The 22,296-nt window shown below is 48.4% G+C and overlaps 1 protein-coding gene across 10 annotated transcripts in view; it reads right to left on the reverse strand.

Moving 5' to 3' along the window:
* KCNMA1 (potassium calcium-activated channel subfamily M alpha 1) overlaps nucleotides 1-22,296 on the reverse strand; it is a 756,034-nt gene that overhangs the window by 520,212 nt on the left and 213,526 nt on the right. For all 10 annotated transcript variants that reach the window (XR_002730119.1, XM_023204859.1, XM_026455332.1 and 7 more), the window contains exon 2: nucleotides 6,574-6,735. Coding sequence is in view for 9 of the 10 variants with exons in the window: in XM_023204859.1 (XP_023060627.1) it covers nucleotides 6,574-6,735 (162 nt within the window). In the remaining variant the exon portion in view is untranslated. The remainder of the gene's footprint in view (nucleotides 1-6,573; nucleotides 6,736-22,296) is intronic.

Consider the following 22,296-nt stretch of genomic DNA (forward strand, 5'->3'; position numbering starts at 1 on the left):
TCAGCAAACTATGGCGTGTGAAACAAATCTGGCCCACCACCTGTTTCTTTTTTTAAAACGTTGTATTGACATATAATAGTGTACATATTTTAGGGGGGTGCATGTGATATTTTGTATAATGATTAGATCAGGGTAACAGACAACCATCACCTCAAACATTTATCTTTGTGTTGGAAACATTCTAATTCTTTTCGTACTATTTTGAGATGTATAATAAATTACTGTTAACTATAATCTCCCTATTGTACTATCACATGCTGGAACTTATTCCTTCTAGTCAACTGTTTTTTCTACCCTCTATTTCTATAAATACAGTTTATTTGTATATATGTAAGGGGTACAAGTGCAGTTTTGTTACACGGATATTTTGCACAACGGTGAAGTCTGGGCTTTAGTGTAACCATCATTCAGTGTGCATTGCATCCATTAAATAATTTCTCATCACTCACTGCCACCTGCCACTCTTCCACCATTCTGAGTCTCCATTGACTACTATTCCATTCTCTGTCCACGTGTACACACTATTTAGCTCCCACTTATTCATGAGAACATGTGGTATTTGACTTTGTTTCTGAGTTGTTCCACTTAAGATAATGGTCTCTAGTTCCATCCATGTTGCTGCAAAAGACATGATTTCATTCTTTTTTTATGGCTGAATAGTATTTTATTGTGTAAGTTTGTGTATATATAAATGTAATATATATACACATACATAATGTGATATATGCATGTGTGTGTATATATGTGTGTGTGTGTGTATATATATGTATATATATATAAATGTTTTCTTTATTTAATCATCCATTGATGGACCCTTAGGTTGATTCCATAGCTTTGCTATTTTGAGTAGTGTTGTGATAAACACAGGAGTTCAGGTATCTTTTTTACATAATGATTTATTTTCCTATGGGTAGGTACCAATTAGTGGAAATGCTGGATCAAATGGAAGTTCTGTTTTTAGTTCTTTGAGAAATTTCTGTACTCTTTTTCATAGAGGTTGTATTAATTTACATTTCCACATAAGTGATCCCTTTTCTCCACATCCTCACCAACATCTGTTATTTTTTGTCTTTTTAATAATAACCATTCTGGCCGGGGTGAGATGATATCTAATTGTGGTTTTAATTTGCATGTCTCTGATGATTAGAGATGTTGAGTATTTTTTCATATGCTTGTTGGCCATTCGTATGTCTTCTTTTGAAAAATGACTATTCATATCTTTTGCCCACTTTTAAATGTTATTTGGTGATTTTTGTTGTTGAGTTTTTTAAGTTCCTCGTGAATTCTGGACATCAGGCCCTTGTTGAATGCACTGTTTGCAAATATTTTCTCCCAATCTATAAAGAAAGTTTTACTGGAACAAAGTCACACCAAGGCTGTTTGTGGCTGCTTTCAAACTACTGAGGCAGAGTTGAGTCGTGGAGGCCACATGGTCTGCAAGCCTAGAATATTTACTATTTGGCCTTTTACAGAAAAACTTACCAACCCTGAACTTGACTATCCCTATTGATTTTGGCTTATGATTCTATACAGTACAACCAAACTATACTAAAGCCTACTCCATGTTTCTTGTCCTCTTTATTTAGAAACTACCTTATTCTTAGAAGGATTTAATTTACCTGACAAAAATGTATGTACCTGACATAACTGCATACATGTAAATTTCAAATAGGAGTAAGAAAAGTAGGGCAAAGGGAAAATGAGAGGAGAGATGACGAAGACAAGCCAGGGCAGGGGTGCAAAGACACAGAGCGCAAACCTGAGCCGCTCTGTATTTTCCATAAGCCACCGACTTGGCTCTGAGCAGCCACCACTGAGAGACATGATCCCTTTCTCCATTTAGCATGTTCATTGGATGTTCACCAGGAAAACCACAACCATCTCTGGAGCAAAACACTATTTATCCCATGAGTCTGTGCATAAAGCGGGTAACGTGAGATGCAGTGAACAAAGTCCTCAACGACACCCAAATGGTTGAGAGAAATCCTAATGACATTGACTGCTATATCCAAATTTCCCTCCACGTGAGCCAATTCCAAATCCCACAGTGGAATTTATCAGCACTTCTTCCAGTACGTTTCAAATTTTTTTTTTAAAAAAAGCAAACATATATGACTTTTATAATCAGAAAATAAACATTTGTTTAATTAAGAAAAAAACTAAAGGAAGCAGTACCCTTGACAGCCTGGTACTGACTTTAATGTAGAAGCCCTCAGCCATGTGCTCCAAGAGAAGGCTCTGTCCAGTACTGCTGTTTTTGGCCAGTTGAGCCTAGGTGCCAGGGTGAGAGAGAAGGCAAAGACAGGCTATTCTGAGATCTGGAGCCTTGGGGTCAAGGAATTTTTATCATGTGGATAATCAGGCTCCAGACGTTGACTATATAAAGCACTGGTGAATGGCAATTATCATTTGTCTTTTCTCAAACTGAGCTCTGCATCCTTATATCTAGTTTATCAATATAAATAATTCACACCTGGATCTCTGTTGCTCACCACTTTATGCCCAGTGCCTCGAACAGTGCCAGGTACAGATGAGCAGTAAACACTTAGCGAATAACGGATGTGCTCGTCTGGGAGATCCTACAGGTATTCTGAGGTTGTATTGGCAAATTCTTCCCCAGCTGGACCTTATTCATGATGTCCCCGCTTCGAGATTCTCACCTGTGACAATTAGACAGGTGAGATAGCGGCCCAGATGAGGAGGCCAAGCTCCTGAGCGTGCATCAAGGAAAACAAATTAAAAATTGAAAAGGGAAACCGAATAGCCAGCTGTCTAGTCTTCCTTTGGTCCCATTGTTGCAGAGATAAACATTTGGATGGCTCAAGGCAAACACAGCTTTGGGTTCTGAACAGGCAGTACTGCTTTCTCTTGCCCGCCATTACTTAATTGTGAAATTTGTTCTTTGTTCAATGCAGGGACCTGCCTGCTCCTAAAGGGCAGGCCTATTCTCAGGATACCGCCTGGAGCTCTGAGATGCCTGATCTCTGTGCAGCGGGTCCCACTTGCTCTGCATGGTCCCGGCAGTCTGGGCAGGATTTTCTCCAAGGAGATCTTCAGAGAGCAGCTGGCACCTTGGGCAGGCTCAGGCAGAAACACCTGAGTGGACAATGCTTCTACATGCAAATGTTAAAACAAGCAGGCCAAGCATCCTCAGGACCAAATTGGCTAAAAGACAGTAATGTCAAAATGTCACAGCCAAAGTGACAGCTGGCAGTGGCTTAGAGAAGAAAAGGCATTATCTTTGACTGGGAAGGAATGACACAAAAGGAGCACCAGACTGGGAGACAGGGAGCTGGCAGGTACTAGCCTGGCTCTGTCACTCAAAGCTGAATGTTTTTAGACAAATAATTGCTCTTGCTCTATCTTGATTTTCTCAACTGTAAAACGGAAATGAATTCACCAATAAGATTGACCTATTTTCTTGTAATGAACCCCTACCATACAACAGCAATAAGGAGATATGGAAGAAATAAGACATTGTCCTTCCCCTACAAACTGATCATAACATATAAGGCTAGCACAGTGCCTGGCTCACAAGAGGCGTTCAACAGTGTGATTGCCAGGAGAGTATCAAGGTGGCCACTGGGTGTGCTTGCCCCAGTGAGTTCCACTTCCACGATATCACCCGCATGGACTACCTGCATCTTCTGCTTGGTGTCAGTGCAGACCGTGCCTCACCAGGACCACAGCAGGAATCTGCTCCCTTGCCATCACTAAAGCAGTAGCTCACTGCCCTAACTTGTCCTATAGCCTCCAAGCTCCAGCCTCACTCATTCAGTCTCCACTTGTCCCCCAGCTCTCTCTGCACAACACCCCTGCCTCAAAATCTCCTTGTTCTACAAACTTCAAAAATTTTTTTTTTTTTTTTTTTTTTTTTTGAGATGGAGTCTCACTCTGTCGCCTAGGCTGGAGTACAGTGGCCTGATATTGGCTCACTGCAAGCTCCTCCTCCTGGGTCCGCACCATTATCCTGCCTCAGTCTCCTGAGTAGCTGGGACTACAGGCACCCACCACCACGCCCAGCTAATTTTTTGTATTTTTAGTAGAGATGGGGGTTCACTGTGTTAGCCAAGATGGTCTCGATCTCCTGACCTCGTGATCCACCCACCTCGGCCTCTCAAAGTGCTGGGATTACAGCCGTAAGCCACTGCGCCCGGCCCAAAAGTTCTTAAGCATGGCCTTTAAAGCCCCACCAGGCTGTCTCCAGGACACTTCCCCAGACTTTGGGGTCTGCACTCCCTATTCCCCAGAGCACCAGGCTCCTTCTCTGCTTTTCCTGCTCCTCACTTTGAGGGCTTTCCTCTCCTTTGATTCTCAAGATCCTAACTCACACTTAAAAGCTCACTGCAAATGCATTCTGTCTTATTAGGTATTCTTCACAAATTCCAGCCCACCTAGTAGTCATTTTCTTGTGTTTAAGCTTGGATATGTTTTTATTTTTGATATCTTCCCACCATAAAGCAGTTCATCTTGAAATGGGAGTTTTAGTTCAAAGGCTTTCCTCCCTATGAAGGCTTTTCTGATCAGCCCTACTTTCCCCTACAGCCCCTCCCCACACCCCACACGTGCACACCATGTTTGTACTCATAGCACTTATCCTCCATGCATCCCTTCGATAACGTCCATACAGGGTGCAATAGAATCAGAATCCTTCCTTGTTTTCTCCAGAGCTGAAACAAATACGCTTGGCCCAGAATTAGCGTTCAGTAACTCTTGGCAATGATGATGAAGAAAATTAGACCTGTCTATAATGGCCACATGGAAGGAACAAGTGTCACATTTGTGTAACCAAACTGTCTACTGCTCCCCATTCGCTATCACCACCATACATATAGAACACACTACCTCCATTTTGTCCCCATGAATACCCAGACTCAGAATTCAACCTCTCTAAGTTTCCAATGCAGAATCCACTCCTCTTTAAGCATGAAAGAGCAATGGAGACTTCACTGAAGAGGCAGGAGGAGAGAGAGAGGTGCTGTTACACAGTGTAGCCAACAGCAAGGCACCTCCAAGTCCCCACTGTCCCTCCTGGGTCACACCAGACTGAATTGTCTCCCTCTCTGCCTTCCTCCAAGCAGCCACTGACCTCACCAGTTTCTCTCTCCTCCTCCAAAACTCCAACTTTAAATGTCCCCTCTTTCCATTTTGCCATCAATTGACATCAGCCATGTTTCATATCCAGATTCTTCAGCACACAGCTCATGGCAGATCCCTCGGTGAACAGAACCTGCCCTTCTTGAAGGCTGTGTGGCCAGCACCTTTCATTACTCAAGCACCACATTCATTCTCTCACTCCTTCCTGCAAAAGTGTGTGTGATATTGATCCCCGACACAACACTGAGTTCTCCCCAAGCAGCATTCTGAGAAGTGAAATTCTTACCACCTCCCTCCATCTACAATCACCTCCTCGCTGAGTTTTTGCTGTGAGACTCAGAGATAATGACTGCTTTCCAGTGTCCCTGCCTGGTCTTTGAGCCACTCAGGTCTCAGGATGTCCCTACTCCTTCCATCTATGAGCCAAATGACTCTTGACTGAGCCCTAGCTTCAAGCCAGGACAGGTGGCCCAGACAAAGCAGCTTCCAGAATCATAATGAGAAGTCACTCCAAATACAACATTCTTCTCAGGGAAACTCCTGACCCAGAGCAGACCCAAGAAAGAAAGCCACAGGGCAGGGCTTTCCCAGAGCATGGGCCTGGCTATGGTGACCAATTCATCCCTGTTGGCCCAGGATTTTCCCAGTTTTTGCACTGAAAGACTCATGTCTCATGTACCCCTCAGTCTCAGGCAAACTGGGATGGTTGGTCACTATAAGCCTGTCCCAGTAATGATCCTTGACAAAAACCAGTGGCTCATGAGGTCAGCCAGTGAAGCCAAGCTTCATATAAGCAGATCAGAGAGACATTTGAAACGCACAGAGAAGAGGCAGAATCAGCCCTGGTTGCAGGTGGGCCTAGGAGACAACTTCATCAGAAAAGGGCACACAAGTGAGCTCCAGGTACAAGGGCCAGGCAGCCTCAGGTGGGCTGCTGATGCATCCACCATCAGGATGACTGATTTCCACCATGCACAGGGCCCAGCTCACACACTGCAGAAAATTAGGAAACTGCTCCAAGAGGGGGTCCCTACGGGCTACCACAGGACACGAAGAACATCCCCTGAAGGCCACCAAACACACACACACACTCACTCAGCACTCCCTGGGATCCCCGCATTTGTAACCCTTCCATAAGTTCCTGGTATGTCTCCTTAACCCTCTTCTCTCCAAGATGATGGAGGGTGTGTGTGTGTGCATGGGTGTGTGCTTATTAGCAGAGGAAATGTGCTACATCCTCCCAACAACCCTTCTCCACTGCAAATCCCACTCCCTGCAAATCCCCCCACAAACCACTGTACACAAGGAGGAACCCAGCCTCTCCTCCATGACCACGTGGGAGCACTTGTTGCTCACCCCCACCTCCCAATAGCCAGCCTCCTGCAGAAGACCCTGGGGAACATCACATCTCATAAGCAAAGCCATATTGGCCCAGAGAGCAAGGCCTCCTAGTGTGGGAAGTGGGTGGAAACTCACCAGGACTCTGCCAGTCAGTGTCTGGGCGGATATCATCACCCCCGCCCAGTCCTTCACGGAGGTCATCCAGCCGACCTCGGCGGCCACTGCCTCCTCTTTTTCATCCACTGGTTTGAGAGTGCCATCCGCCTGGCTTGAGCCATTGTTAATCTTCTGGGCCTCCTGGCAACAAAGAGAGCAAGAGTTGAGACATAGGGAACAACTGGACTTAAATAACATGCCCTGCCCATAAAGAACCAGAGCCTGAAGGGGTCCCCAGCTGAGGTGGAAACTGGCTTAAAGGTACAGGAGTAAAGCAAAAGGGATAAATTATGCCTTTGAATTTTTTAAAGTCTTTATTTTAAAAAGAATATTTTCTTTATTTCCTCTTAAAATATCTTAGTGAAACAAAGAAGGATGGTTTTATTTTATTTTATTTTATTTTGTTTTTTGAGATGAAGTCTCACTCTGTCACCCAAGCTGGAGTGCAGTGGCACGATCTCAGCTCTCTACAACCTCCACCCACCACGTGCAAGCAATTATCATGCCTCAGCCTCCCGAGTAGCTGGGATTACAGGCAAGCGCCACCACGCTCAGCTACTTGTTGTATTTTTAGTAGAGACGGGGTTTCACCATGTTGGCCAGGCTGGTCTTGAACTCCCGACCTTAAGTGATCCACCCACCTCAGCCTCCCAAAGTTCTGGTCTCCTCCCATTTTAAAGGAAAAAAAAAGTACCAAAGGAAGAGGAAAGGCAACCTGTCTAAAATTTGGGCATGCTGAGGAGGGAGGAGGAAAGTGTGGGAGACGTCCTGTGGTCTTTGCCTACCCAACCTTTCTGCGCCTTTTCACAGCAGCACCCCCACTTTCCTTTAGGAAAATTATTATCTCTTCCTGTCAGTCTATGTTGTTCAAAGGGGACAGATGGCCTGCCATTGGCTCCAACAGTAGAGTCCTTTCTACCCCCTGCCAACAGTAATTGGGCCATGAATAATCACATGATCCATATCAAGCCAATAAGACTCAAGCATGGAACATTTGCAGGAAAGAATAGGAAAAGTCATCCTTCTCTGAGAATGAAGCCACCGCAGAGAAAAGTAAAAGTAATAGACTATTGATGTCATCATTTGAACACCCGGATCCAGCTGTGCCTGAAATCCACACCAGAGCCTTTCAGTTACAGGAGAAAATACATTCCCCTTGTGGCTTAAAATGTGCTTGAGGAAACAAGGCTGATGTCATCAGATAACTGAGCCCCACATAGTGAACTAAATTGTAAACCTTTGCACACAGTGAGTGTTCTACCTAGAATACTCTTGTCCCACAGAGACTTAGGGCCTGCTCCCTTAAGTCTTTGCTCAAATATCTCCTTTTCAAGGAAGTGTTCCCTGGCCACCTGTTTAAATTTGCAACACTTTCTTTCCAATAGCACTTTTCTGCTTTATTTTTCTCCATAGCACTTAAAACCTCTAATATACTTAATAATTCATTTACTTCTTTCACTTACTGTCTCCCTCCCCCACTGCTGCATCCTTGGTGCCTAACAGAGTGTCTTGCACAGAGTTGGCTCAATAACCATGAATGAATGACTAGAAAGGGCTATGAGTATCAGGCCCCCATTGGCTACAGAGGCTGGGTTTAGTGTTGGCAGATAAAATACGGGATACCCAGTAAAATTTAAATTTCAAATAAACAACAAATAACTTTTTAGTGTAAGTATATTCCAAATACTACCTGAGACATACTTATACTAAAACCTTACTCATTATATATCTAACAATGTACATTTAACTGGACCCCAACACAAATACCCACTGCAATTATTACTGCAGATGAAGATGTTTAAAAAGATACCAGCAAATTATGTTCATCATTTAAAACTCTGGAATTATTTCCCAAGGCAAAGTCACACTGGGGATCATTGTGATTTGGAATAAGGGGAAGAACCAAAGACAGAGGTGAAAGGTGAAAAGCTTTGTCTGCAAAGCTTTTTCAAAGGGGAGGGGGGCAGAGGGAGGTCAGGCACGTGGGAGGCAGGTGGGGAGGGCGCACTGGTGAGCCATCCTCTTGGGGACTTGGCCATGGCAGGCAGGGAGCTGTTCCCAATTCCCCCTTTTCTCCCTCTGGCTGCCTGTGGCTCAGGGAAGCTGGGGAAGCGAGAAGCCAGACCTGCAGCCCTGGATGCTAATATTTTCTTTCCAAATGTGTTAAGCTCCACGGAGATACAATGATCCAAGATAAGACCTGGGAGGGGGAAGTCACAGGGCAGATGTATTTGGGGGCTGCCCGCTGACATGTGTGGGACCTGCTACCCAAGCCTCCCAGGCCAGCCTCAGATAGGATCTGTTAGGTCTTGTCCTGGTCCTTGAGCCTCTGTCCTGTGAGACTCTGAACAGGAGGGTATTTAGGAGGAGGGGGAGGCCCTGATACAGGGGCAGCCATGGCAACTGAAGGTGTAGATTCAGGGAAAAAATCCAGCTCTCCCACCGCTGTGGAACCTCCTCCATAAGATGGGGACAGTACTGCCAGCTCCTCAGGCATTGTCAGGATTAAACAGTGCCCAACAGCACAAAATACAGGTTCAAGCAATGATCCCAGCACCCCTTGCTTCATCTCATGCCACTGACACCATAAAGCAATGGTTCTCACAAATGAGCGGGCATCGTAAGCACACCAGAGGGCTTGTTGAAACACAGTGTGCCGGGCCCATCCCAGAATCTACCTTTGAAACAAGATGTCAGGCACTGCTGATGCTGCTGGCCTTGGGAGCCCACTTTGGGGACCACAGCTCCTGACCATCCTGGTATGGCTCAGTGACTGCTGAAATGAGACAAGGATCTTCACCCCCAGCTCTCTCCTGGCCTCTTCCTTCACCCAAGGACAGAACCACCTGCTTGTTTCAATACTGGACATTGGTGGAGGGGTGGGGAAAAGAGGAGGACAGGGAGATGGTCCTCACATCTGAGGCTCTAGTGTTTCCTTTTGAGTCATGCCTCCCAGGATGTTTCTGAACTGATCCCTGGCCACCACGTGGGGACCTGGAAGGCTAGTTCCCTGCTCCTCAGTCCTGGGGGCCCAAGTTCCAGAGCCCCTTGGTAGACCATGGAGAGGAGAAATCAACGTGAAAAAGGCTGGGAGGCAGGGGGTCCTCCAGTCCCAGTGGTTAACTGCATCAGTAATTCACAGCACAAGAGGTATGTGGCAGAGAATGCTATTTCGCCAGCCCTCTTACCTATTGTTTTACAAGGCATTCATTATTTTAATTACTTTATGATAGGCAAGGAAAAACACAGACTAAAGGGAGATAATGCCCTTCTTATTATTTGCTTACACTAGATGTTGTGAGCTTAATTACCATGTGTGGGAAGCAGGACTGGGAGGAGTGATGGGGGAGCTATTTAAAGCCTGATGCCAGCTGGCCAGGCTAGCCACCAGGCTAGCCACAGATCTTGTGCCTGGAGGAAGAGGCCCCTCTCTCCACCACTGACTTCACTGTGGCCAAAGCACCCCTTATGGGGAGCAGGCATTATAACTCCATGCTCCAAAGAAAAAGGAGCAGAGAAGGTTCAGTAGCCTTGCTGGGAACATGTAGGGGCAGAGTCCACTATAAGAGTGTTGGCCACCATTGAACAAGCCAGAACTTGGTGCCAGCAACTAAGAATGCCACTAAGAATTAAGTGTTCTCTATGCATTATCTTGCTTAAACCTTATAATACATCCAACAGGCAAGTGAAATTATTTCCATTTTACAGACAGGGTGACTAAGAGCTGGTATCTCTCAGAAAAAGGCACAGAGCCTGAGAGCTCAGGCTGGAAGCAGAGAGCCCACCTGGGCTGGTACCTGCTCCAGAACTTCCAAGCTGATGGCTGTGGCCCATCAACCCTTGAGCCTCAGCCTCCTCCACGTAAGATGGGGACAAACGTGCCGCCTCATTAAAGTGGTAGGGAAGCTGAAGCTTGGCACGGTCCTGGGCATACAGCGGTTATGGCTGCCCTGATGAAGCACCCACTGATGGGGCTGGGGCCTCTAAGGGTAATCCGTTGAAGCTGCACCACTTTCATCAACTAGTGGCCCTGGGAGGCACACTGGCCAGAGTGAACCTTTAATAAATAATCACAGAATTGAGGATAAGGGAGTGCAGGTTCTAACACTGTTATCCTCCGATGAGCAGGCAGCCCCTAGAAGGTAAGGTGCTGTGACTCCTGAAGAGCTTCTAGTAGGTGCTGTGTGACCACCACCCAGGACAGCTGGGGCAGGGGTTCTCACACAGGGTGGACCCTAGACCGAGTGACATCTCAGATCCCTTCTGACTTGAAGCCCCATTAGATCAACCTCCCATTTTTAAGATGAGGAGGCTGAGGACCAGGGAGAGGCTGCCTCCTGAGTCCCAGCATTCTGCTCTTGCTCCTGTCCCCACAGGACACTGCCTCACAGGGGAACAAATGGTTTGTTCCAAACGGCAAAGGGGATATCCAGCTACACTCAAACCTTCCACCTTTTACTGCAGAGGACCCAGTCCTTATGCAGGAAGCACTTCTGAGTAGGGGCAGTCTGATGTCAGTCAGGAAATCACTGTGTGTGTGTGCTCACACATGCACGTGTGTGTGCGCGTGTGTGTGCATGTGTGTGTGTGTTTAAGGGAGAGAAACCCCACTGGCTGCAGCCTCCAGCTACCCCAGCTTCAGGAGGACAGGCCACCAGATCTTTTGAAATGGAAGAAAATATGCCTTGGGAAAAGAGAGGAACATTGAGGGAAGGACAGGGAGAAAAATGAGAGGTGGGGCCATCGGGTGGAAAGGCCATCTCAGAAACAGGAGGTCCTGCAGGAGCCCTCCCCCTGCCCCTGGCCACTCCCTGAGAAAGGTGTTCAGCCTTGCACTGGAAGCCACTCTGTTGATCTGCCTCCAACCCTGCCCTCTCTCCCCACCAGAGTCTTGTGTAAAGCAGGCCACAGCTGCCTCTCAGTGGCAACAGTGACATCTAATCTCAATGCCCACATCAGAGGGTGGGGAGGGATTCAGAGCAAGACTGCAGGCACAGGAGGCAGGGAATGCCAGAAAGCAGAGTGGCCGCGGTCCAAAAGCAGAGTGGCTGCGGTCCCCTCCCGACACCCACCCTACCAGACAACCTCTCACAGGGCTGTGCCCCAGCCTTACACTCTCATCCCTTTCTATGCCTTCTCCCCATTCCCTTTAGTGGTGTTTCCCATGATGACTTTCTGTTGACATGGCCACAGTGGGCCTCACCCTTCTTATGTCACCTGGGGCCAAGGGCCCGACTAGACCCCATCACCCAGTGCTCAAGATACAAACCTCATCGGTCTGGGCATTTCCCACTGAATCACAAGATCAAAGACCAAAGCTTGAGAAGGGACCTTAGCAATTCCTGAGGATCCCCACTGCCACCCAACTACCACGCACACAGTGTACAGATGAGAAAACTGAGGCCTGAAGGGAAAGCCACAAGCTCAGGGCCACCCAGCCCAGCCAGGTGGCCACCGGGCCGGCCGGGAAGCAAGCCCCAGTTGCTCTGTTTATCTTATCTCTTGTTGTCTCCCGGATAAGACAATTGCTCCAAATCTAGCCCAAGTGACGCAGTCACTCTGCTGCCCCATCCTGGAACCTGGAGTTCAGGGTGTTCCTAGGACTGGCAGAAGGCTCCACCTGGCCTGGTACTGAGTTCAGGTGTGAGGGTCACAAGGACCAATCCTGCTTGCCTTCAAAGGGCCCAGCCTTCCCCAGCCATGATAGCTGCTCTGGTCTAGCACAGGAGAGCAAGCTTGTGTTAACCCTAGGACCCCACAGCCCCGACCCTCAGATTTGGCTGTATCTGTCTCTCATCCTTGCTGAATTAGACCCAGCATACTGGGACTTTCAGGTCTGTGGTGTGGCAGGAAGAGCTATGAAAATCAAAAGATACTCTAGACCAAGTCCAGCTTTTCTGGGTGGCCTCCAGCAAACCATGTCATTCCTCAAACCCTCCATATTCTCTTCTACGAACAGGGATGAGTCCTGCCTTGTCACTCTGCCTGATTCTTGCAGGAGCCCTTATCTGGTAATAGAGCACGGCCTTTCTGAAAGCAGTGCTTTACAAAGGGCAGGCAAGTGGAGTCACTGTCCTCTGGTTCTGGGCAGGAAGCAGGGCTGCTCTGGAGAAAGAAGTCCCTGTGCCACAAAGCCAGAGGCCTCACAGAACGCAGGGCTCAACACTCAGATTCCTATCCAGTTGCAACTTGCAAGGCAGGGCCCCCGTTGTCACCCTGCACCCCAACAGGATGTCAAATTGCCAAGTCTCAGCAGGTGATCTGCATGCTGGGCACACCCTCCCTGACAGTGTGAGCTGCTGCCACACCTGCTCTCACCCGATTAGACTCTCTCACCCCAAGGCACACTCCTGACACATGTCAAGCTGTCAAGCTGAACCAGGCACCAAGGTCACTGCAGGCACCACACCTGCTGGACGACTGCGTCAGGCATGAGAAGCTGGCTGGGCCTGCCTTGAGGGGATCCCAGGCCCCTCCCTGCTGCCTGCAAAGGTTGAAGCCTTGAAGTTCCAAGTCTGCCTCGGGTTTAACTACGTGTCAGTTCTTTGGACACTGGTTCCTCACCCAGGATCTGGGAAATCATTTAGGCAAAGACCATCTGGGAAGAAAAATACTTCTTCAAAAATGTAACTGAAATCATGTCATTGTTGTATTTGACACCCTCCTATGGCTTCTTGGCCCACTCAGAGGACAAGTGACAGTCTTCATGCCCAATCAGCCCCACTCATGTCCTGCGAGTCGGCTGCTCACTAGCTCCATTCCAGATGCAATGGCCTCCTCGTGCTGCCAGGACATTCCAGACCCAGTCCTGTCTCGGGGCTGTCTGCACTGGCCTCTGCCTCTGCTCCAGAGGTCCCCGTGGCTGCACCCTCATTTCTGTCGAGTTTTGGTTTGCATCCTCACCTTGTCTGTGAGCTCTTCCCTGACCACCCTACTGGAAATGACACTCCACCTCATCCCAACCTCTCCCTGTCTGTGCTCTCTTCTCCAGAGTAAGTCTGCCACCTGCTTCCTTTACTTCATCATTGTGTGCTGTCTGCCAGCTGCATGAGGGAAAGAGTTTTTGTCTGTTTCTTTTTGTTTTGTTTTGTTTTAGACAGAGTCTTGCTCTGTCACCCAGGCTGGAGTGCAGTGGCATGATTTCAGCTCACTGCAACCTCTGCCTCCTGGGTTCAAGCAATTCTCCTGCCTCAGCCTCCTGAGTAGCTAGGATTACAGGCATGTGCCACCACACCTGTTTAGTTTTTGCATTTTTAGTAGAGATGGGGTTTCACCATGTCTGTTTCATTTATGGCTGTATCTTCAACAGTGAATCCCTGTGAGCTCTGAGTAAGCACCTGACACATCTTGGTGGGTGGGAGGGAAGGAAGGAGGGTGGGAAGGAGGGGAGGAGGGAGGACAGCTACAGCAAATGGAAAGACAGTTCTTACCATGCACAATCTAGAATAGACAATATTACTAGTAAATAGTACTACTAATAATAATTACACTATTGACTAATGTTTTTTAGCATGATCATAGTAACTCTATGAGGTTGGTACTAACGTCCTCCATTGACAGATGAGAGGTTAAGTAGCTGGCCCAGGAAGACACAGTGCGAATTTAAATCCAGCTGTCTGATGCCAAAAAGAGACACGTACCCGTCCTGCTGTCCTCCCGGGAACAGTGTGGGGAGCAGATGGGAGAATGCATGTACAAGGATTATCGGCTGCTGCAAAGCGCCCACAAAAGGTTTATTAACACGAAGAGCACTCGATTCATCCCACTTCTGGGTACTGCTTGTACCATTGCAACCTTTCTTCCAGGGCCCTGTGCCTATGGAGGGCAGTTCCATCAAGGACAGAGAAACACAGTTCCTTTCTCTGCCAAGAACCTGCCCAGAACCATAAATCACCCTTCATGGAGCAGAGCATCACATCGGAAATGAGCGTGGCCAAGCTGATGGGCTGTGAAGCCCTCCTGCTAAGAACCATGGTTCTCTACACAGATGCTGCTGAAGGAAGATTTGGCTTCCTCCCTCACCAGGCGTATCCTTGGAGTCTGCCCAGTGGTCTCCAGCACTAAGAGGCTGAGCTCTGCAGGGCCTGACGCACCTGAGTGGGAGGTAGCATTCTGACAGCGAACAGGGGAGATCAGGTTAGCACAAAACCATCTCCCCTAGCCCTTTTGGGACCAGAGTAGGATCTGGGAAGCCCCTCTCATCCCTGGAAGCTGGATGTTCTGCCCAGTGCCCTGGCACCATGGGATAGTCCCAGGATGCTTGACCCCCAGAGGGCTGTGGGAGAAGGAAGGGTCTCATGCCTCACAGCCCCTTTGTCCTCAAATTTTCCTGGTCAACATCAGAAGGCCGTTTCCCCTGAGCCTGCATTGATGGACTGTGCTCTGAGTTACTCATTCCTTCTGCCGGGAGCCCCACCCCACCCTCTCCCTGGCCACTCCATTGCCCCGTCCTGTCTCGTCTGTTGAAACTGACCCGGCAGCCCCACATGCAGCTGTCCTCAGCTGGGCACAATGCAGAAGGGCTCCTTCTCTCCTGCCAGAGGATGGCAGCAGGGGGAAGCCTTCTGGACCGGAAGTTATGAAGCCAGGAACAGGCTTGGGCCAGTCACCGAACCTCTCTGAGAAGAGTCCCTGTCTGGGAGATGAGAGGGGGCAGTGAGTTAAATCCACAGTCTTCTGTACCTTGAAGCCCAGCATTGTGAGGTGCCCCAGCGGGGGGCTGGTTATCAAGGGAGGGCAGAGGAGGCAGGGCCCTGGACCCCATGGAAATAAAAGCGTCTCTGCATTGAGCAGTTTCACCTATTATGGTTCTGTGCTAGACAGCATCTGAGTGAAGGGATTTTCTGGGGGGAAACATTAGAAATCCCCTGAGTAAAAATCCACAGGCCCATGTTAGCATTTTTTTTTTTTTTTTTTTTTTTTGAAAAGGAGTCTCACTCTGTTGCCCAGGTTGGAGTACAGTGGCGTGATCTCAGCTCACTGCATTTCTGCCTCCCGGGTTCAAGTGATTGTTGTGCCTCAGCCTCCCTAGTAGCTGGGATTACAGGCATGTGTCAACATGCCTGGCTAATTTTTGTATTTTCAGTGCAGACGGGGTTTCACCATGTTGTCCAGGCTGGTCTCAAACTTCTGACCTCAAGTGATCAAACCCACCTCGGCCTCCCAAAGTGCTAGGATTTACAGGAGTGAGCCACCTTGCCCGGCCCCATGTTAGCTTTTTAAAAAATGCTTTATTTCATGACAATAACTATGACATCCTGTGACACAGTTTGGCCTAAGATCCAGAAGTGTCCGAACCTCAATACCTTAGGAAGCCCTAGGGCTACTGGTCCCTCCCCGCAGGCTGCTGTCCTCTCCTTTGCCTCAGGTTTTCACCAGCCCCCAGTGCTGGGGCTGGGTCTTCCATGTCCCCCCTCCCATGCCAAGCACAAAGGAAATCCACCCAGCAACCTCTTTAACCTCCCGGGCGGGTGTCCCAGCCACGGGCATTCTCCCAGGTACCAATAATCCCGCATATTAGGGTATTAGGCAGATTACCCAAAGCAGCTCAAGCAAATCAAGCATAGCGTGGGCACCACCAGCTGGGGTTTTCATGGCAAGAGTTCTGCAAAGGGAGAGGATGGAGGAGGTGGTTACTCTGAGACTCAAGGGCTAGAGAAATAGGGCAGCAGGGGACCCAGGTCCTTCCTGGAGCTGGTGTCAGGAGTGGTAGAGTTCACTTCTGCCCCTGGGAAGTTCCATAGTCCAAGCTCTCCCTGGCTGCCATCACTTCTCCCCCTCTGCACCCCGGAGACCCTGCACCAGCAGGGCTTAAGACATTTGCACTAATGAATTCACCTAGCAGCTACTGTGTTTGCTAACTGTGGGCTGCACCTTTAGGGAAGGGACACACTGTCCACAGGTTCAGGCAACAGGAACTTAAAAAGAAGCTGGGACTAACCGACTGCTCTGAGCTATCACAAAGCCCTGTGAGTCTACTGGGTGTCTTGGCTAGACCTACATACAGTGCTCCACCATCAAGGCATTTTTAGCCATTGCTTTCTGGGTGCACTGTCCAGATTCTCGCTCTTAGAAGCACCCCTGCGCTGGGTGTGAACAACTACTCTTTGCAAGTCTTCATGGCAGAAAAAGGCCAGGAAATCTTTAACAAGTCCTTACCATCTTATGCCTCAAGTTTTCTTGTCTCAAATGCAGACGGCCATGTAAATGCTCCCCAAGGTCTGTCCAGCTCTAAACCACCTGACCTGGAGGCCTGGATCATTAAGTCCCTTACTTTGCACGCACTGTCTCAGCTCTGTAACCCTGGGCAAGTCAATTGGGCATCATTTCCCTCCCCTGGGAAATGCTGCAGGAGGACAGGTTCCTTTTCAGTCCTTCTCAGAACCAGGTACAAAGCTGCTCTCCCATCGCCCAAAGACCAAGGGGGTCAACTGGCCCTCAGGAAATCACTGATCCCCTCTTGCATCTACTGTGTTCTGTCCTTGGTGATTTTACACCAACTTAATCTTCACAACAAGCCTGCAAGATAGGAATGTTTTTTCTTTCTTTCTTTCTTTTTTTTAATGAGACAGAGTCTCGCTCTGTCACCCAGGATAGGGTGCTGGGGTGCAGTGATGCGATCTCGGCTCACTGCAGCCTCTGCCTCCCAGGTTCAAGCGATTCTCCTCCTCAGCCTCCTGAGTAGCTGGGATTACAGGCACCCACCAACATGCTCAGCTTATTTTTTCTTTTTTTTTTTGTATTTTCTAGTAAGATGGGGTTTCAACACGTTGGATAGGCTGGTCTGGAACTCCTGACCTCAGGTGATCTGCCCGCCTCAGCCTCCCAAAGTGCTCGGATGGCAGGTGTAAGCCACCATGCCTGGCCGCAAGGTAGAAATGTCATGAGGCTCAGAGAGGTTGGATAATTTTCCAAGATTGCCCATCTTGTAGGTGGCAGAGCTGAAATTTCAATCTAGTCCATTCGAAGTCTGAAGGCCATATTTTTCTTTCTATTCCACACTGTCTTGGGATAGGTCCAATGTACAAGAATAGAGATGGAATCTCCATATAAAATTCTGTTTATTACTACTACTGAAACAACCATCTCACAACCTATGGCTCCTAAATAAGAAAATCCTGTAGTACAGACATCTAAATTCACTTATAATCCGCTATGTATGGACAGAGAGTTGGAGAAATGGGCTAGGGGAGGGGGATCCCACCTGAGAATACAATGGCCCATTAGACATTAGATATGTCCTCAAACGGCCACATATGCTGCCTAAAATTAGTAAGGCAGCCTCCAAACTTTCAGGGCTAATACATACATCCTGGCCAATATGCCATATTTGTAAAATAACAATCTTCTCCTTCAAATAGCTTAATAAAATGGGAAAATATATATGACAGTCCAGAGTCCACTATCAGAGCCACAGAGACTTTGAATTGGATTAGTAGAGTCCTCGGCCAGGATGACCCTGGCCAGGTCCAAGACAGCCTGCTGTCCATCAGAGACTCGGAGACAGCTGCCAGTCTGCAGGGCAGCCCATCCTGCCCCAGAAGCTTAGCTCAAGACCTGCCCAGACAAGAAAACTGTGCCAGGGGCCCAGCAGGAAGGCAAAAATTACATTTATTTCTCCTCAGGGCAGACTGGGATATGGATAACCAAGACACGCAGGAAATCCCAAACCCTCATGTTCATCAAAAAAGGCAGAAATCTTCATGCCAAGTTAACTTTTACCAGAGGGAGCCCATTGCCATTCTGTAGACCAAGAGGAGGATCCAGCCCCCAAGGAGCCTCACTCTCCACAACAAAAGCTCCTGCAGGTGGCTCACAGGTGCTCTGTTCCCATGGGTCCTGCATGGCCACAGGGCAGTGCTGCCCTTGATGCGGTATGGAATGAAAAGCCTCAGTATGGCGCACTGTGTGTCTCAGTGGAAGACGACTGATGACGGGCCTCTCCCGGGAAGAACTGTCCTTTTCTCTGACATTATGTCGTCACTCCTTTGTTGGGTATTAACATGTCCTTTTAACGAAATGACAATGGTGGCAGAGCTGGCATCTGACAGTTTCTTTTTCATGTTTTTGCTTGTCAAAATAAAAAGCTGGTGGCCTTGTGATATTCCGTTTTGTAAAAATTCATTGATTATCCCACAAAAAGTCTAGGAACCACTCCCCTAGCCCAATGCCTCATTCTACAGGCAGGAAATTTAAGGCCCTGATATTCCACACTCATAGTGGCCAGGTCCCCCTTCAAAAATATGGCTTTCAGACTTCAGGGACCCAGGGTGTGCCTGTCACACTAGCCAGAGACAACCTTGGGGCCAGGAAAGGTAGGGTCTGAGGGATGGAGGCACGATCTCTCAGGGATGGAGGAGCTCTGCAAGCCGCTGGCCCACACAACAGGGGAAAGGGGAAGGCAAGCATTTTCAGAGCTCGGGGCCATACCAACTGCCCGAGCTCCTGGCATCTGATGCCCTCACTACCACTACTGCAGGAAATGCACAGAACTATAACAACCTCCCTGGAAACACTACAAGTGTTACTGTGTCCCCAAGCCACCACCCAAGGGGCAACTGGGAAGAAAGAATTCACCCGCAGATAGCAGATAGGATGCATTGTTTATGGTTGAATATTCCCTTCAGAGTCAACAGAGGACTCCAAGCAATTTGAAGTAAAAAGATGAGCAATCTGAGAGCAATCTAAGTCACAGCCCAGTGCCCCACATGGAAGGGAACATGGTCATTCCCTTCATGGCTGTTCTTTGCTTCCCACCACTACCGCCTTCATCACACACCTGTGCTTATTCTCTAGCAGTCAGGGCAGAGTCTGCCCGAGTTGCCCACTCCACATCCTCAGAGCCTGAATAGCACCTAGCACACGGTGAGCATTTCACAGGGCACTGAAAGAATAAATGAACGAATCCTGTTTTTTGTTCTGTCCTGCTTTGTTTTTACGCTTCGCTCATATCTTCTGGAATCTCAAAATCTTGCCAAGTCCACACTGCCCAAAGCACAGAAGTCAAACTTCTCAAGGCCTGATCTTCAAGGCCTGGAGCTGAGGCTGCCAGCTCCCCTCCTCACTCGTTACTGACCTGCTCTCCCACTTGACTTCTCAGCTATGACTCGGTCCTCTTGACTGCCACACCTCTGTGCTGGCTGTCCCCACTCCTGGGATGCTCTCCCCATTGCTCCCCACCCATCTTCATCCTCCCTGATCAAATCCCAGAGGTGCAGTGAAGTTCTCCTTCCTGACTAGATCTCCCTGAAGCTCTCCCTGTCCTGTCTCCAGTGCCCACATCTGCTCCCCTAATTCCACATGGGACAGGAACTTAGCTGTCTTTTGATCCATGCATGTTGCATTGCCCCAGTTAGCCTGGACAATCCTTGAAGGCAGGGCCTATATACTTTTTATACTCAAAGTATTTGGCATACAGCAAAGTGCTTAACAGACACGTACCGACTGAGTAAATTAAATCTCTGGTCAGTGGGCATTGTAAAAGCAAGAGCCTTCCCAGGCATCACTGATATCCGGGTAAACCAGGCCAGTTTCCATGACTTGAAGCTTAAACTGGGGGTTGGCTCCTAACTGCTGTTCCTTACGGCAGCTACATTTTCAAATACAAACACCAAATCCCAAATGAGATCAGATGACATGGAGCTTCTGAGAGGCACATGCCCCACCAGGCAGGTCAGTCAAAAGAAAGATGAATGTTCTTGTTTACAAAAGGATTTGTCCCGTGCCAGGAAAATTTCCACCGTGATTTAGGACCTAATCCAGTCTGTGCCTATAGACCTCACCAACTGAACATGTTCCTGCTTCTTCCATTTGCTGAACTTGGATGGGGTTTGGCTTCGGGTCAAAAGAGCTGTTGCAATTAAGTTATCAGACAGCCTTTCCCCACGTAAGATGACCCCAATTCAGGAAACCAAGGGCTAGCAAGACAGACAGACTTTGGAAGGCAGAAAGATGGCCAGGTTACCAGGCGTACAGTGGCGGTCAGGACCTACCGCTCCGAACACAGCCCAGTCTGAGGGACCAGGCTCCCGGAGCTGCCCTGCTGCCTGGACTCTGCCTCTGACATCACCCCTTGGAAGAACTGGCTGGGTTCCAAAGCTTCAGCCTCTATGTCCCTGGGTTCCCACACACCCTAGTTTGGATCTAGGTCTCCAACACAGCAGCCAAACACAAGAGAGTCCAGAGCAGTTGCTAATGTGAAATAAAAACAACAATTCAACAGCCCACAGAAAGGAGGCAGGACTTCTTTTTCCATTGGATTCAGAGAACTCCTTCTCCTTTTCCTTCTCAATCCCTAATGGGCGTTAAGGATGGCAAGCGACTGGCCCTGCAAAGCCTCAACTCTCTACTTGGCTCTCCTAGACCCATCAATCTTCTCTCCATGGCCTGGGACCCCTCCAACGCTGGACGTCGAGAGAGGCTCGGCAGCTGTGAGAAACTTCTTTCTCAAGTAAGGTTTTTTCCAAAATTATATCAGGTTTCCTTCTACCCCAGCTTGTCAGTGGGGGACTCTTTTGCCTAACATGGTTGAGGAATGTCTTAGAAACTGGTGTGATTCAATCTGGCTTCTGATGAGGTTTTCCACCCAGACAGAGCTCACCGAGTGTCTGGAAGCGTCGGTTCCCTACACCCAGGGGCATCCACACCCTGTCCCCATCTCCAGACCTCAGTGAGGAGGATACCCTTGACAAAGTGGCTGGTCCAGCCCTACGATGAAGTCTGATCCAGAAAAAGAGCCAAGAGGAAGCCAAAAGGACTTGCCCACACACTTACATACACGGGGGCCTCCTTCCTACTATGTCCCCTCTTCCCCCCAACTTTCTAAATTGGTGAATCTACTTGCAACACACCTAGTATAAATAATTGAAGAGCTCCCGACAGAAGTGGCTCAGTAACTGAAATCTCAAAAGGCACACACCTTTCTTTTAGAAGAGAGGGCCACCCCATTCAGACTTCTCCAGGGGAAGTCATTCCTCCCCTCATTCCTTTTCAGACTGGCCTCCTTCTACAAATACAGATTTTAACCAGAGGGTAATTGTTAGAAAGTGCAGTTTGCAAAAATGTCAGTAACCTGACTGCCAAGCTTACTAATGAATTGTGACTAGGCTGTTGTTAGTGCCACCACACCCTCACCTGAGGACCCACAATCTCCCCTGGACAGAGGGAAACAGGCTGCCCCTCTGTTACTGCTCGGCTACTGCACTGAGGTGGGGTGGCACCAGGGGGGCTGGCATGAAAGTCACATGAGGGGGGAGTTCCTTTCACATCTCAGAAATCTCTTATTATAAGGATCTGCCAACTACAAGGAGAGAAGAGCCCTGCAGAGCAGGGGGCCCTGCGAGAGCACTGTGGGCATCACCTTTGCTGGCATCTTGGAAAGATGCCTCACGTCTCCATCGTCTCCATAACAACTATCCAACCAGCCCTTAGCACTGACAGGGATGGGGACCTTTTTTGTAGGGGCAGCTCCAGAAGAAAGGTCAGGTGGTTACCTGAATCCCAAGTCTATGTTTTGTTTTATTTTGTTTTTCTCATTTTGCAGCTGTTTTTCTTACTAGAAGCTAGGCAGAAAGATTTGTTACTTAGATTTCTTGAACTTGAGACATCAAAGGTGAGACGTCAGCCAAGGAGAAGGGATGGTCGGGGGGAGCTTCTGGGGATACCATCAGTATTTTACTTTTTTTTTTTTTTTTTTTTTTTTTT

The sequence above is a fragment of the Piliocolobus tephrosceles genome, chromosome 9 (genome assembly GCF_002776525.5).
Source record: "Piliocolobus tephrosceles isolate RC106 chromosome 9, ASM277652v3, whole genome shotgun sequence".
NCBI classification, from domain to species: Eukaryota; Metazoa; Chordata; class Mammalia; order Primates; family Cercopithecidae; genus Piliocolobus; species Piliocolobus tephrosceles.